The sequence below is a fragment of the Felis catus genome, chromosome F1 (assembly GCF_018350175.1).
Source record: "Felis catus isolate Fca126 chromosome F1, F.catus_Fca126_mat1.0, whole genome shotgun sequence".
In the NCBI taxonomy this organism is placed as follows: domain Eukaryota; kingdom Metazoa; phylum Chordata; class Mammalia; order Carnivora; family Felidae; genus Felis; species Felis catus.
In genome coordinates this window covers 40,914,202-40,928,172 of record NC_058384.1, presented here as the reverse complement: position 1 = coordinate 40,928,172, position 13,971 = coordinate 40,914,202, and the positions used below count along the sequence as shown (strand labels likewise).

Here is a 13,971-nt window from a genome sequence, read left to right as displayed (position 1 = left end):
GAAACCCAAGTACCTTCTCTGCACCAAACTTGCGAGTTTCTCATCTTGATGGATCTGAGGGCCATTAAAGTCATAAAAAAAAAAAAAGACTCAAGTCCCTAAATTAACAGGCTTCAATTAATGAAACTTCTTTAATGCAATACAAAACTGTCCCCATTACCCTCCCCCCTCACCACCCTACAGGGTCCCTCCCTTCCTCCCCACGAAAACGTAACTTGAGATGAGAACTACTCGAGTTTTAGAAAAAGGAAAGCTAGCTACTGGACAAAAGTGATTTAAATTCAGTCCTACTCAGAGATTACCAGAAGTCATTTTCCAGTTGAAGACTTTAATAGGACTGAGAGGAGAGAGCATAAATTCAGATCTGTCTGTGGTAAGAATTTGGAATTAGCTTACCTTAACTCAGTTAGGAAAATAAATTAATGTTAATTTAAAATTAGTCAAGGCGTTACTCCCAAGAAATCTAAAAGTAATCCATTTTTTTGATTCATTTTTGTGGTGCTAATTGGATATAAAACGACATGCAATTATTGACCCATATACCCATGGCCAGAGTGAAGAAAAATCATCTCCCACCCCTGGGAGCCTGGTACCTTTTCAAGTAGGTTGATACATAGGTGGATGGAACAGCTGTCTGCGGAGTTTCCTTTCCCTTCGCTTCATCTCTCCACAGCTGCCGAGTATAGGACCCACTCCTCACCAGATTGACAGCTGATTCTCTGTAGAGGCACAAAAGAAAAACAAAACAGAACACTGATTCCTACCACCAGTTTTGTCCCCAGTACAGTGCAAGCTGGGAGAGAAGAGCCAGAGAGGGAAAATGTAATACGGCTGAGGAAATAGATACATTTTCAAGTAATACTCTGTTTTATATACCTGTTTTCTTTATGGATTAGAGGAGGAGTCTAGTATTACTGTCTGCTTTCTTTTATCAACTTCAAAGCTAACTAATTTCAATAGGTACCAAATCCTTATGTCAAAGATCTCCTAACTCTTTTGTAATGAGAAGTCACTTTTGTCTCTCCTTTAAAGGGTTTTACAAAGCAATAGGTTGTTCATAAGTAAGCAGAGAAGAGGATGGTGGGGAAGATAAAGTCTGTCACAGAGCAAGAGGTAACTACCACAGAAGAGGAAACGGAAGAAATTGCTGGAAGCCTATTTAGTGTTACAATAATAAGCCATCCAGGAAAGGACTATAGTAGGATTTCTAATCCATAATTGTTCCCTCGGGGCTGTGGCTACAAAAGCTGTGGGTCTCCATCTTTCACAAAGCTCTCCAGAATAGTTCTTCTCAAACTTTAATGTGCATGTGAATCACCCAGAGAATTTTGTTAAAATGCAGATTCTGATTCAGCAGGTCTGAGGTGGGACCTGAGATTCTGCATTACTAACGTGCTTCCAGGTGACATCAGTGCTGCTGGTGGGGAGGACCCCACCTCGAAACGCAAGGTTCTAGGTCAGGCTCTGCTCCGAGAGGCAGCAGTACTTCAAAATCCTCACATTCATTTTAACCTATGAGGAAGACTTGAAATCTTATCTACGTACAAATTAGAAGTTGATCACTAATTAAATAACAATATTTCTGGTGTTTACTACGGAACAGGTCATGTGCCAGGCGCTAGGGGGTCCTTGTGAAACTAGACAGACATAACCCTACCTTTCCAGAGCCTGCTGGTGTACCAGAATGAATTCACCCTCGGCAGGGTCAGGGAAGACTTCCTAAAGACAATAATACCTAAGCTGAAGTGAGAGCCCGAAGGGCGGAGAACTGGCAAGGCAAGTGAGTAAAGGCTGGGAGGTGTGCTAAGCAGAAGGGAAAAACAATTCATGATGTGCTAAGGGCACCTGTGGAAAGACAGCAGCAGAGTGATGGCCAAGACATCACCATGCCTAGCAAAGTTCAAGAGGACCATCTTTGGGCCTGTATCAGGATTACCTGTTCTCCTTTTCTTCGACGTCACTTGTGTTGCTGAGCCTCCGGGGTGCTAGTGAACTAAAATAGCTCTTGTTTTCTCTCTCCTGTAAAATAAAACAAGTAAAGCACAGAGGAGGTACAACACAATACTGATTCAGTGTAACATTTTGGGTAAAAAGCAGAACTTAATATACATATATAATCTTATTTCTATATCCAATACCAATTCCGGTTTGAGTGGTATTACAAAAGGTTAGCTTTCAAAGGCTAATTCCTACTTTGCCTCTATTAAAAACCAATATGTAGGGAAATAATTCTCGTGGGAAAAGCCAGGATGATCAAATAAGGAAAACAGCAGCACAAATTACACACAGCAGCAGCCTTGCCAAGAGAGACAGAGCCTTTGAAAGGCCACAGACAGAAAGCTCCCCTCTCAAGTTCTTGATGAAATAAGTCTTATTTCTTCCCCAGTCTATCTTCTCGTGGAAACGCAGCTTCACATACAACAAATATGCTGCGGAATTAACCCAACCAATACGCCTCACCCCCTGGAGGAGTCTCCAGAAACACAATATCGAGCAAAGGGACTCGGATTACAAGAAGACCTGACCCCAGAGAAGAGCATCAAGTGAGCCCTAGAAAATCTGGAACCAAAAGGTACGAAATAAAAATGTACTGACGGTGGATGATTATGTAGATAAGCTGTTTGTGAAGTTAGCCTGATCATATACCTAGTAATGAAAAGAATGAGACATTTAAACATTTTTCTTTAAGTGCTAATTTGCCTGAGCTTCATTAGGATTGAAAGGCCAGCTAAAGAACTTTGCTTTTAAACACTGAAAGAATATATCACTGGTATTGGCTTAAGGGAGCCTTTTAGGCCATACCCAAATTTTTATGTTTCTAATTTTTTTTACCCTAGGTAAGGAGGGTAAGGAAGAATGAACATAAGGTATGCCAAAAGGTAAAGCATTTTTTCCTTTTATTGGCTGGGTAATAGCAAAAAAATAGCCACCGGATTAAACTACCATCGTGCCATCTCCTTCTAAAGACTCTGTACTTCCAGGATCAAATTAGGGACCAGAAAACTTTCATGCGTTCCTATGACTGAATTTTCACAGAAAGAAACTGCCCTGGAGTTCTCCCATACCCCGCCTAAACGGCACCTTATCTTTGTTGTCCAGCAGAGCAGAAATCCGAGGGCTTGATGATGACCGGTAGACAGAAGAGCCTCGGTCCCTTAGAGCTTCCCTGGAATTGGCCACCTCACTCAGCATGTTGTGGCTGCCAGTTTTTCTGAGTCCCAGTCTCCACGAAGAAGGAGATTCATCTTTGGGCTCTTCCGGCTTGTTAAAAAGGCTGGAGGAGAACTATGAGGGAAGAAGCAAAGAAAAGAAAAAAGAAAAGAGAAGAAAAGAAGAGAAGGGGGAAAAAGGTCTTGATGATTCTTTTCAGTCTATTTGCCTTTCCCCACACTTAACTAAGTTCAGTCCAAGGAGGACAAATACATGGCAGGCTTTCGGCCAGTGTCGCCTTCCTCACCTGGCAGACGCTAATAACCTCTCAAGGCTCCCTTTCTCCCCGAGCCAGAAATAGCCTTAGATTTGTAACACAGACAGAGTTGCTCTCTGAGAAATTAAACACTATTTGCTCTCTTAGCAATGAATGCTGACCTAGAACACCAGGAGATCCACATTCTAGTAAAAGCCTCTACTCTTGCTTGATTCACTGGGTAACTGAATATAGGACATTTTACTTTTCTAGGTCTCAACATGCTCATCTATAAAATGGTGTTAATGAGCTTAATTCCTTCTTATAATGTGTGGAGACTGGAAAACACAGAGGAGCCAACGTATAAATATGATTTAAGGTACTGTGACAAGACCGTGGGAAATTGATGTAAGTGAATACTAATAAAAATACTAAAAGCCACTCCACTCAAATTCTAATTGTTTATTTCAAGAAAATAGTTTATTTGATCTTGGCCATGTGTTTCAGATTTCACTGAGCAGCCAAATTAAAAAAGAAAAAAAAAATGGTAGAAGTCACAGAGTTGCCATCTTTTAGATTATTGCCAGGAGAACATCTTTCAAAAACATCATTACCATTTCCATCACCATCATTTCATTAAAAAAAGAAAAACATTTTAACATCAGAAAAGAAAGCTTTCTGGAAAGCTTACAGTGTCTTTAATTACCTCATTTTACCATAAACCACAGAAAACATCACAGACTTAGTGTTAGCCCAAAGACCAGTCGGGGAACAACTGGTCTTTAGAGCAGGAAAGTAGTCCTTTCCCGGGATCGGGGGACCCCTCCGCAAGATGGCTGTGGTCTTTCTCCAGCTATCAGGCCACCTTTACTGCCTGGAGTAGCGAAAATGCAATGGAACCATTAAATCACTCACCTCCAGCTCACACTCAGATTTTCCCTTTTTAATTAGTCACCTGAATGTACGTATTTATGTACTCCTTCCAACTTTAGAGGCTCAATCATGTCAACTCTTTACAAGTCACCCTGATTCTGAGAGGAAAAATGTTTTTCCCAGCATTATTTTAGCCAAGTGGAATACATCTGTGTCTCTCTCTCCCTCTCCTTCTCCCTCTGTGTGTGTGTGTGTGTGTGTGTGTGTGTGTATTTAAGTAGGCTGTATGCCCAATGTGGGGCTTGAACACATGACCCTGAAGTCATGAGTCACATGCTCTACCGACTGAGCCAGCCAGGTGCTCATGTATTTTTTTTTACTTAGTATTTTTATTTTATTTATTTTTTAAATGTTTATTTTTGAGAGAGACAGAGACAGAGACAGAGGGAGAGAGGGAGGGAAGGGCAGAGAGAGAAATGGACAGAGGATCTGAAGTGGGCTCTGCGCTGACAGAAACAAGCCCAATGCGGGGCTCAAACTCACAAACCATGAGGTCATGACCCGAGCCAAAGTTGGACGCTCGACCAACTGAGCCACCCAGGTGCCCCAATTGAGTAATTTTCTTTTTAAAAAAATAAGAAGTCTAGTCACACCTAGAAGCAGTGGGAGTATGCGAAGTACAGCTAAATGACCGGATGATGAGTGAGGGCTGTGTTCTATCTGAAACATCTCTACGGATTCACAATGATGCTCTTAGGAATAATGAGTAACCAGACCTTTGTTTCCTCATCTCCACAATGATATCACAATCCTGTCTTTTCAATTCATGAGGTACTAAGAAGATCAGTAAGTTAGTATCTGTAAAACCAGAGTTTTTTCATCAGCTTTCTTCCCAAGAACTCAGATCAATTCTTAACCTCAAAACTAACTGTTTACTTTGTAAAGCAGAGTCATTATTCAAGTCCGTCTCACTGATTAGAAGCATCTCAGAGGCCTGGGCCGAGTAGCAGGAGGAGATGTCTCTGGTATTTCAACAAGTTCTTTCTACCTCTGCTCACTACTCATCATAAAGACTTTACTTATTAAAATAAAATTTTAAACAAGAAATAAGCAAGGATAGAAGTCCTCAAGTCAATTAATACCGAATGCTAGGTATTTTCCTAGCCTAGTCTGAGATTTACATATATTTACCTTAGCCTTAGATATGAAGAAAATAGGCAATTGACAAAATGCCTTTGGTCCAGATTACTATATCCTATGTTATCTAAACACATTGTAGCCAAATTTGTTTGGTGATGGATTTGTGGTTTTTGTGAGCAATGTTATAAATGCAATTATATGTGCCCACCCTCCAATTCCATACCCTGAAGCCCTAATCCCCAACGTGACTATATTTGGAGACAAGGAGTCTGTCCGCAAACTGGGAAGAGAGTCCTTACTAGGAACTGAGTCAGCTAGCACCGTGATCTTGAACATCCTAGACTCCAGAATTGTGAGAAATAGATTTCTATTGTTTAAAGGCACCTGGTTGGTGGTATTTTGTTATAGCAAACTAAGCGGACTAAGACAGGCAAGAATCTATCTGAATTATCTTGCAAGAATGTATCTCTAAGACCTTTCAAACTGTATGTTAGGATAGTAGGGGAAATATAATATTCAAATTAATTCCAAAATACTCACTCTCCTGGCTGAAGAGGCAGAGAAGGTATTCTGAGCTGGTGCTGGTATCTGTTCCGTAATAATACTCTTGCTTTCAGAGTTGGAATGGTTGTCAATGGTTTCTGGTTTTTTATCTATTATTTAAGACAAGAGAAGCAAGAAGTGCAAGTATGAAAATCTTATCTGTGTATATGTATGCACTTTTCTGCTAACAGAAAAGGTTTACCTATTATCAAAACATTATTAAGGCTATGTAATGCTTGGACTCAAACGAAAATGAAATCTCCAGCAACTATTGCCAAAAGGAAATAAACTCAATGGTATTCCTTTCTTGGTAGGCTCTAATTCCTTGATATATAACTGAAAACTTTCTCCATATTGTGTATCATACATAAAACTCATCAGTATGTACATACTAAGAATAAACTCTGTTTTGGGAAGTTGGGCAGGAAAAACCAGATAAGATCTTGCTTTCTAGGTAATTACAATCAAGAAAAGGGATAAGATGCATAATAATAATAGCAACAACACAAGCTCATATATAAGTTAGGTGCTAAATTGGTTGAGTCAGATTAAACAGGGCTTTTTGAGTTCAGAGTAAACCCTCTGAGGGAGGAAACAACAAGGAAAGATGCCATAGAGAAAGCTGGAAGACAAATACCAATTGGCAGGAGAAAGAAATGCTATGAGTAATGACTCTGAAATCAAAATACATCTGTTGGTCAGTAAATTTAAGTCTAAGCAAGACTAATTTAAGCAGGCCTAATTAAAGTAATGAATATTCTTGGGATTACAATAGGAAATAAAGGGAGAAAGGATTACAGAAGATATTATAAGGTAAACCATAGAACTATAGTAGGTGAAGCCTCTTAACAAACAGGAATACTTCGTCTTATAGGGCCATCAAGTGGAAATCTTGTCTGTCTCATTCACTGTTATATATCAGATAACCAGTACAGAGCCTGCACCTAGTAGGTGTGCTGGGGCCTTCTGATCTATGTACTCTGGAAACAGAGTCCCAAAGTAACCCACCTATGAATTATGTGACAATTTTTAAATTTTCTTTTTAACTTTTATTTATTTTTGAGAGACAGAGACAGAGCATGAATGGGGAAGGGGCAGAGAGAGATGGAGACACAGAATCCGAAGCAGGCTCCAGGCTCTGAGCTGTCAGCACAAAGCCTGACACAGGGCTTGAACCCATGAACTGCGAGATCATGACTTGAGCCAAAGTCAGATGCTTAACCAACTGAGCCACCCAGGAACCCCGAATTATGTGACAATTTTAAGTCACATCCCAGCTGTGTGACATTGAGCAAATTACTTAACATATCTGAACCTCTATTTTCCTCACTGGCTAATCAGGGATTTAATTCTTGCCAATAAGTTGCTATAAAGACTAGAGACAAGGAGTGGCTGGGTGGCTCAGTCTGTTGAGCGTCTGACTTCAGCTCACATCATGATCTCACGGCTCGTGAGTTCGAGCCCCACATCGGGCTTTGAGCTGACAGCCTGGAGCCTGCTTCGGATTCTGTGTCTCCCTCTCTCTGCCCCTCCTCCCACTCATGCTCTGTCTCTCAAAAATAAATAAACATTAAAAAAAAAGACTAGAGACGATGTGTTTAAACTGCACAGCTCAATGTCTGGCCATAATGAGTCTCTAGTTATTAATGCTATCATTTTTTTTGTGGTTATTGTGAATATTCAAGACATTCTTTAAGTATTACCTGAGAATCTCTATCCCCAGGATATATACCTTCCTAGCCAAATGCAACAGACCATTACAGTAAGAAACTCCCAATGAATCTACAACCCTGTGTAGTGACCTCTCAAATTGACTCTGGGCTTGGCAATGTGACTTTCTATGGCCACTGGGACGTTAGCAAATGTGACATAAGCAGAGGCTTGGAAAGTGCTTGTACACTGAGTCTTGCTCTTTCTACTTGTGGAATCCAACTGACGTATGAAGAAGCAGTGGCTAGTCTCCCCGATGATAAGAGAAACACTTGCTTCAAACATCCTAACCAAACACCAGAAAGGTGAGCAAGGCTATCCAGGACCAGCCATCCCCTAGCTGACTTACCAACTGACCACCAACACATAACTAAGTCCAGTATTATTACATGGGGGAGAGAAAAGCCATCCTAGTGAAGCCCTTCCCAAATTGCCAACTCCTAGAATTGGGTCCATAAAAATGGTTGTTTTAAGCACCACTAAATTTGGGGATGGCTTGTTATTCAGCAATAGATAACTAATATACCAAATGTTTAAGCCAAATAAATAAAAGAGGAAAACAGAAATCCAAATCAAACAGCTTACATTCACCTCAAAATAGAATTAGTATTCTTTACAAATACATTTATATGTAAGACATATGAAAACTGTCATTTTATGAGGTTGTATCTATGGACCTTTAAAAACAGGATAAATGCAAAACCAAATCCAGGATAAATGCATTCAACAACTACCTGTTCAGTACATACATAATGTGTCAGGCATCATTTGGAAAGGTTTAGACATAATCCAGTTCCCCAAATTCTTCCAACATATATATATATATTTATTGAGCACCCCAGCATGTAGAAGGAAGGCCCTGTGCCAGGCTTTATGGAAGACAGAAAGATAAACAAGACACACAATACATTTCAGTACTTCTGAAACTGGTCGGTAGGGGAAGAACAGAGGAGATGAGAAATAAATAAATGGAAATAACACTCTTAGTGTAAGTAATAAAAAAGAGATTCAAACGAATAGCTACCAGTCAGAGGAGGGAAGAAACACTTGTATCTGTGATGATAAGGCTTCATAAAGGAAGTTGATTTGAGCCGGGCTTTGAGACATGAGTAAAACTTCAAACGGCAGAAATGAGCACGGTGGCTTGCTGCAACCATCTGGCTTCTGCCTACGTCGGGCTCCTGAAACTGCTCAGATTACCGGTGACTCCCTAATTGCTGTCTCTTTCTTGATCTCTCCCTTCCCACTCCTACCCTGGCTTTTCCGATGCAGAAATACATACTCTGGTTTTCCTCAACCTTTCTGACCATACCTTCTTTGCCTCCTTTACTTCCTAAACACACCATTCTTTTTCGTAACATCTTTTCTCTACAATCTCTCCCGTGGGAAATCTCATCTTTTCTACAGCTTTAGCTGTCACTTTTTAGGCAGATAATTTCTTTTTTTTTTAATGAATATACCTTATTGTCAAATTGGCTTGCATACAACACCCAGAACTCATCCCAACAAGTGCCCTCCTCAATGCCCATCACACATTTTCTCCTCTCCCCTAAACCCCATCCACCCTCAGTTTGTTTTCTGTATTTAAGAGTCTCTTGTGGTTTGCCTCCCTCCCTCTCTGTTTGTAACTATTTCCCCCTTCCCTTCCCCCATGGTCTTCTGTTCAGTTTCTCAAGATCCACATATGAGTGAAAACATATATCTGTCTTTCTCTGACTGACTTATTTCACTCAGCATAACACCTTCCAGTTCCATCCACATTGCTGCATGATTTCATTCTTTCTCATTTTAGGCAAATAATTTCTATATTTCATTCTGCCCCTGCTACTCTGAGGAGTCCCAGACCAAAGTTAGGATCTTAGACATGCCACTTGCCAGGTATGAGACCCAATCTGCCTAACCTCCTACAGGGTCAATTTCCCATGATAATACAGTGATGATGATATGTATCTCAAAATATGTGGTTGTAAGTGCATTGCAGAGTAAAAAAGCACTACACAAATGTAAAGTGTCGTTATAATCCCCCAAACTAAGTACAGTCTTTCTTTTTTTAATTGAAATGTTTATTTATTTTTGAGAGAGAAGGAGAAAGAACAGGAGCAGGAGGAGAAGGGGCAGAGAGAGAGAGGGAGACAGAGGATTCAAAGTGGGCTTTGTGCTGACAGCAGAGAGCCTGATGTGGGGCTCGAACTCACAAACCGTGAGATCATGACCTGAGCCGAAATCAGACCCTTAACCCACTGAGCCACCCAGGCGCCTAAATACAATCTTTCTTACTAGTGAATACCACTGACTACACTTATCTCTGTCATGTGGCATGTATTTGATTCATGTATCTGCCTTCCTATTCCCCTGTATCTCCTAGATGTGTTCAACAAAAGCATTTAATGAATGTGAATGCTTGTCCTGTGCCTGGCATCTCACAGAGACCTAGTTACGAGTAAATGATAAACTAGAGTTCCCAGTCGAGATGAGGAGTGCTACAACACAGATAAGTAAAAAGTGTTAGAGGGATACAAACAGGGGAGCGATTATCATGGGGTGGGAGAACAGTGAAGTGGTCCATTCCTTTTCAGCTTCTTGTATAGGAAAACTAAAGAAAGGCTTCTTCAGTGTGGTAAATCCCATGGTTTCTCACAGAAATCACTCAATAAGCACTTGACGGCCAGAAATGAATTCGAAGACACAAATAAATGTCCAGGGATAGGAAAGCTCAGGGCATGTTTGGGGAAACCAAACAATCCAGCGTGGCTAGTTGATGATGCTGCCTAGGCCCTGGAAAGCACTGGAAAGGTGGGCTGGAGATGGATTATGAAAGATCTTAAAGGTCAGGCGACGGGGTTTGGGATTACTCCACAGGCAAAGCCATGGGTGAGGAAGGTGATCGTAGACAGTTTCTGGACAGGGGTGTAGCATCACCCCTGCCAAAGGGTGCTGTGGGTGTTTGACTCCAACAAGCAATGTAGAGATGGGCTGCAGGGCACCAGAGACCTGAGGCATGGGTACATACCACAAAACAATGATAGTAGTTCAGGTAGCTCCCTCCCTCTTCTAATAGCTTGGTAGCCAACAAAGTGATCTAGCACAGAGCAAGACCAGATAGTAATACCTGAAGTCTAAGACATGTAAGTACTCAAAAAACAGTAAAAACATAAAAAAGATGAGTACTTACAAATTTTGATAGGTACTACACCAGCATTTCCAGAGTAGGCTATGCCTACTTAATAAAAGAAATTCAAGGCTCCATGAGTAAAAGGTCATCTCCCATGCTACCAACTTAGCTAGTGCTTATCTTCTCTGCACAGTCAATGGTCTCTAATTGCCTTTGGTGACATTCGATGAGCTAATACTAATACTACCAATACAAGCCAGTGAGCTCAGGACACAAGTACGGTAAAATCTTAGTTATCATGAACTTCCAATTATCCATGAGAGCTATTGTGTTGCTTTTGAACCTCTATTGAGTAAAACCCAGTATTTATCTCCTCAGCGTTTGCCTGACTGTATATCAAAACCTATGGGTGATTTTATAGCATGCTGATCTGACCATGTTTAGCAGCTCCCTCTCACTGTTGGGGGTCCTGCCTTGCCATATGATAAACTCAAGAAGTACCACATGAAGCAAATATAGTAAGAGTCATAAAGGTAAATATGATTTTGTTCCTTCTTGAATCCCCAGCTCAGGAATTGAAGGAGCTTCACATAATCAGAAGGAAAAATAAAAAGATCTTGGGATTCTGTTTAGGGAATCAGATGAACCTGAAAACTAAATGCAAATTTTCACCAGTTGGTTAAAGAGACTTGACCAAATGTGCCTCTGCAAGACCTCATCTCCTCAGTCTCTTAGCAGAGTGAGGTTTGGAATCTGGTCTCTCAATCCCACCAACCCGAGGTCAGACAGATGGTTCCTTTACATACACAAGAATTTTTTGTGCACCTTATCATATGGCTACATAGAAACTCGCACACATATTTCTAACATAGCTCACAGCTTTTACAACCGAGCTTTTACTCAAAATTGGATATCTTATCTTTGAAAACTAAACTTAAAGCTCTTTTTGGAGCCCTCTGAGGTCTCCTAGCTGTGATAAGCAGTGATCTCCTTGCATTATGGAAACAGGATCTTTGCATTACCTGCCTCCTTCTCGGTTTCTGACTCAGAAGCTTCATCTTCACCTTCCTCCTCCTCTGAGCTGGAGCTGCTGGACTCTTTGCTTTCTTCCTCCATTTCTTGGGACTTGGGGATCTCTTCTTCATAGAGCATCTTCTCTTTGCTAAATTAAAGAAGATGATTTGAGTGCAATTCAGAAATGGCAAACTATTCAAGTTCACTGATAATCAAGCATAAAGAGAACAAGTCTATAAACCTCTGTGTAGAAGGGGTAATAGAAATACATCAAATCCTTCTCAATTCTAAATTTTTTTGGATCTTTGGGTTTTTGCAGACTAAGGTTTAGTATTTAACTTCAGAGTATGACTTAAGCAGATTTCACCTGTTCAACACACAGGAAAAAGGAAGGCTATGAATCTTGATGGTGATGAAGCAAGCAAATATGTTTTAAAAGCCATTTAATAAATGTTTACTGAGTGCTTATTACATGCCAGAAATCATGCCAGGCCCTGGAATGGTGGTGAACAAAACACACCTGGTCCCTGAGTTCACAGAACATATAGTTAGGGATGCAATGAGGACTAGGAACCCCTAAGCCAGGGGGGAAAATGTTGCACACAGTCTCGATTAATTTCTAAATGTAAAACACATTCATCCATCCTCAGTGTTTCCCCATATCTCAGTGCCACGTCCTTGCCCCTCAAAGATTCAAACACAGTTTCTTTACTATATAAATTCTCAAGCTAAGTATGTCACACACACATAGCACCCACACACAGCAGAGCTCATCACATTTTGCAAGCTCCGAATGTCTTACTTCTTAAAGAGTCCACTCTGCAACTTGCTGTTCAGGTCTGACTCAATGAGCTTATTCCGTGTCTCTTTTTCACTTCGAAGCTTGAAATTGAGAAAACAGAGAAAAGGAGGGAAGTTAACTACTGGTAAAAATTAGCAACAATGAGAACTCAAAATGGTACTGTCATTCTGAAGAAGACAGGACCAAAACCAAAAAGAAAGAACTGAGAAAAAGAGAAACACATCAGTTGGGTCTCTTTAGAAGACAATGACAGAGAACAATCTTCATCCAAGGTAGGAGAAAAAGCATAGGGTTAGAGGTTCAATAAAACTGCCCATATGAAATATCCAAACCCAATCTTCAAAAAAAGCCTGGCTTCTAGGGGCACCTGGCTGGCTCAGTCAAAAGAGCATGTGACTCTTGATCTGGGGGTCATGACTTCGAGCCCTACGTTGGGTATAGAGATTAATAAAAATAAATAAATAAACTTAAAACAAAAAAAAAAAAGAAAGAAAGCCTAGCTTCTAGTAGACTAGGAAAAAAAAAAAAAGGAAGGAACTCTGAAAGAATTCTTTATGACCACCTACTGAATTAGGTCGGCAATAGTACTAACGGGGAAATAAGCCCTTAGAATAAATCATCTGGTCCTTAGATACATGCTCTGCACAAAAAGTGTTTATATCCCTGGACCCCAAAGTTAGGCATGGGGCAAAGATAAGCACCATTCCCAACATAGAAATGCTATTCAGTGAAAACATTATTTACGTTCAAAAACCAAACCATGCTGGGTAAAGGGTACACAGAAACTCTCTATATTATTTTTGCAACTTCTATGTGAGTCTAAAAATTATTTCAGAATAAAAAGTTTAAAAAAAAACAACAAAAACCAGGGGCACTGGGTGGCTCATTTGGTTGAGCATCCAACTCTTGGTTTTGGCTCAGGTCATGATCTCAGAGATCAAGCCCCAAGTCAGGGTCTGCACTGACAGCACAGAGCTTGTTAGGGATTCTTTCTCTCTCTCTCTCTGCCTCTCCCCTGCTCATGCTCTCTTACTCTCAAAATAAATAAATGGACTTAAAAAAAAACACCACCACCAAACTATGCAAAGTATACATCTTAGGAAGGTTGCTGCTGCTAAGCAACAGCACCAATACTGTGTTTGCAAAGTCCTAAGTTTTAGTTTCGATTCCAGTTGCTCACTAAAGAAAACAAAACGAACTGGAAGTTGTGTTTGTCTGAGCTGTACATATGCAATTTTCCAACTAAGCCTTGAGGTAACGAGGATTTTCACTCTACCGGTGCAGATGTGGTGAACATGGGTGAGGTGAGACATGGCTGGTCTGTGCCATCAGTGAACTATATAGAGTTCTTTCTTTCAGAGCTGCTCTACG

At 40.6% G+C, this 13,971-nt stretch overlaps 1 protein-coding gene across 11 annotated transcripts in view; it reads right to left on the bottom strand.

Annotated features, from left to right (window-relative positions):
• Positions 1 to 13,971, bottom strand: part of PPP1R12B (protein phosphatase 1 regulatory subunit 12B) — a 213,868-nt gene that overhangs the window by 126,257 nt on the left and 73,640 nt on the right. For 9 of the 11 annotated variants that reach the window (XM_019821983.3, XM_019821984.3, XM_045048676.1 and 6 more), the window contains exons 7-12: positions 12,601 to 12,680; positions 11,807 to 11,946; positions 5,960 to 6,072; positions 3,082 to 3,285; positions 1,937 to 2,019; positions 594 to 719 (exon numbers count right to left, since the gene is read on the bottom strand). In XM_019821983.3, coding sequence (XP_019677542.2) covers positions 594 to 719; positions 1,937 to 2,019; positions 3,082 to 3,285; positions 5,960 to 6,072; positions 11,807 to 11,946; positions 12,601 to 12,680 — 746 coding nt within the window. Of the gene's footprint in view, positions 1 to 13; positions 55 to 593; positions 720 to 1,936; positions 2,020 to 3,081; positions 3,286 to 5,959; positions 6,073 to 11,806; positions 11,947 to 12,600; positions 12,681 to 13,971 lie in introns of those variants that run through there. The other 2 variants (XR_006591626.1, XM_011290940.3) reach the window with 2 other exon arrangements.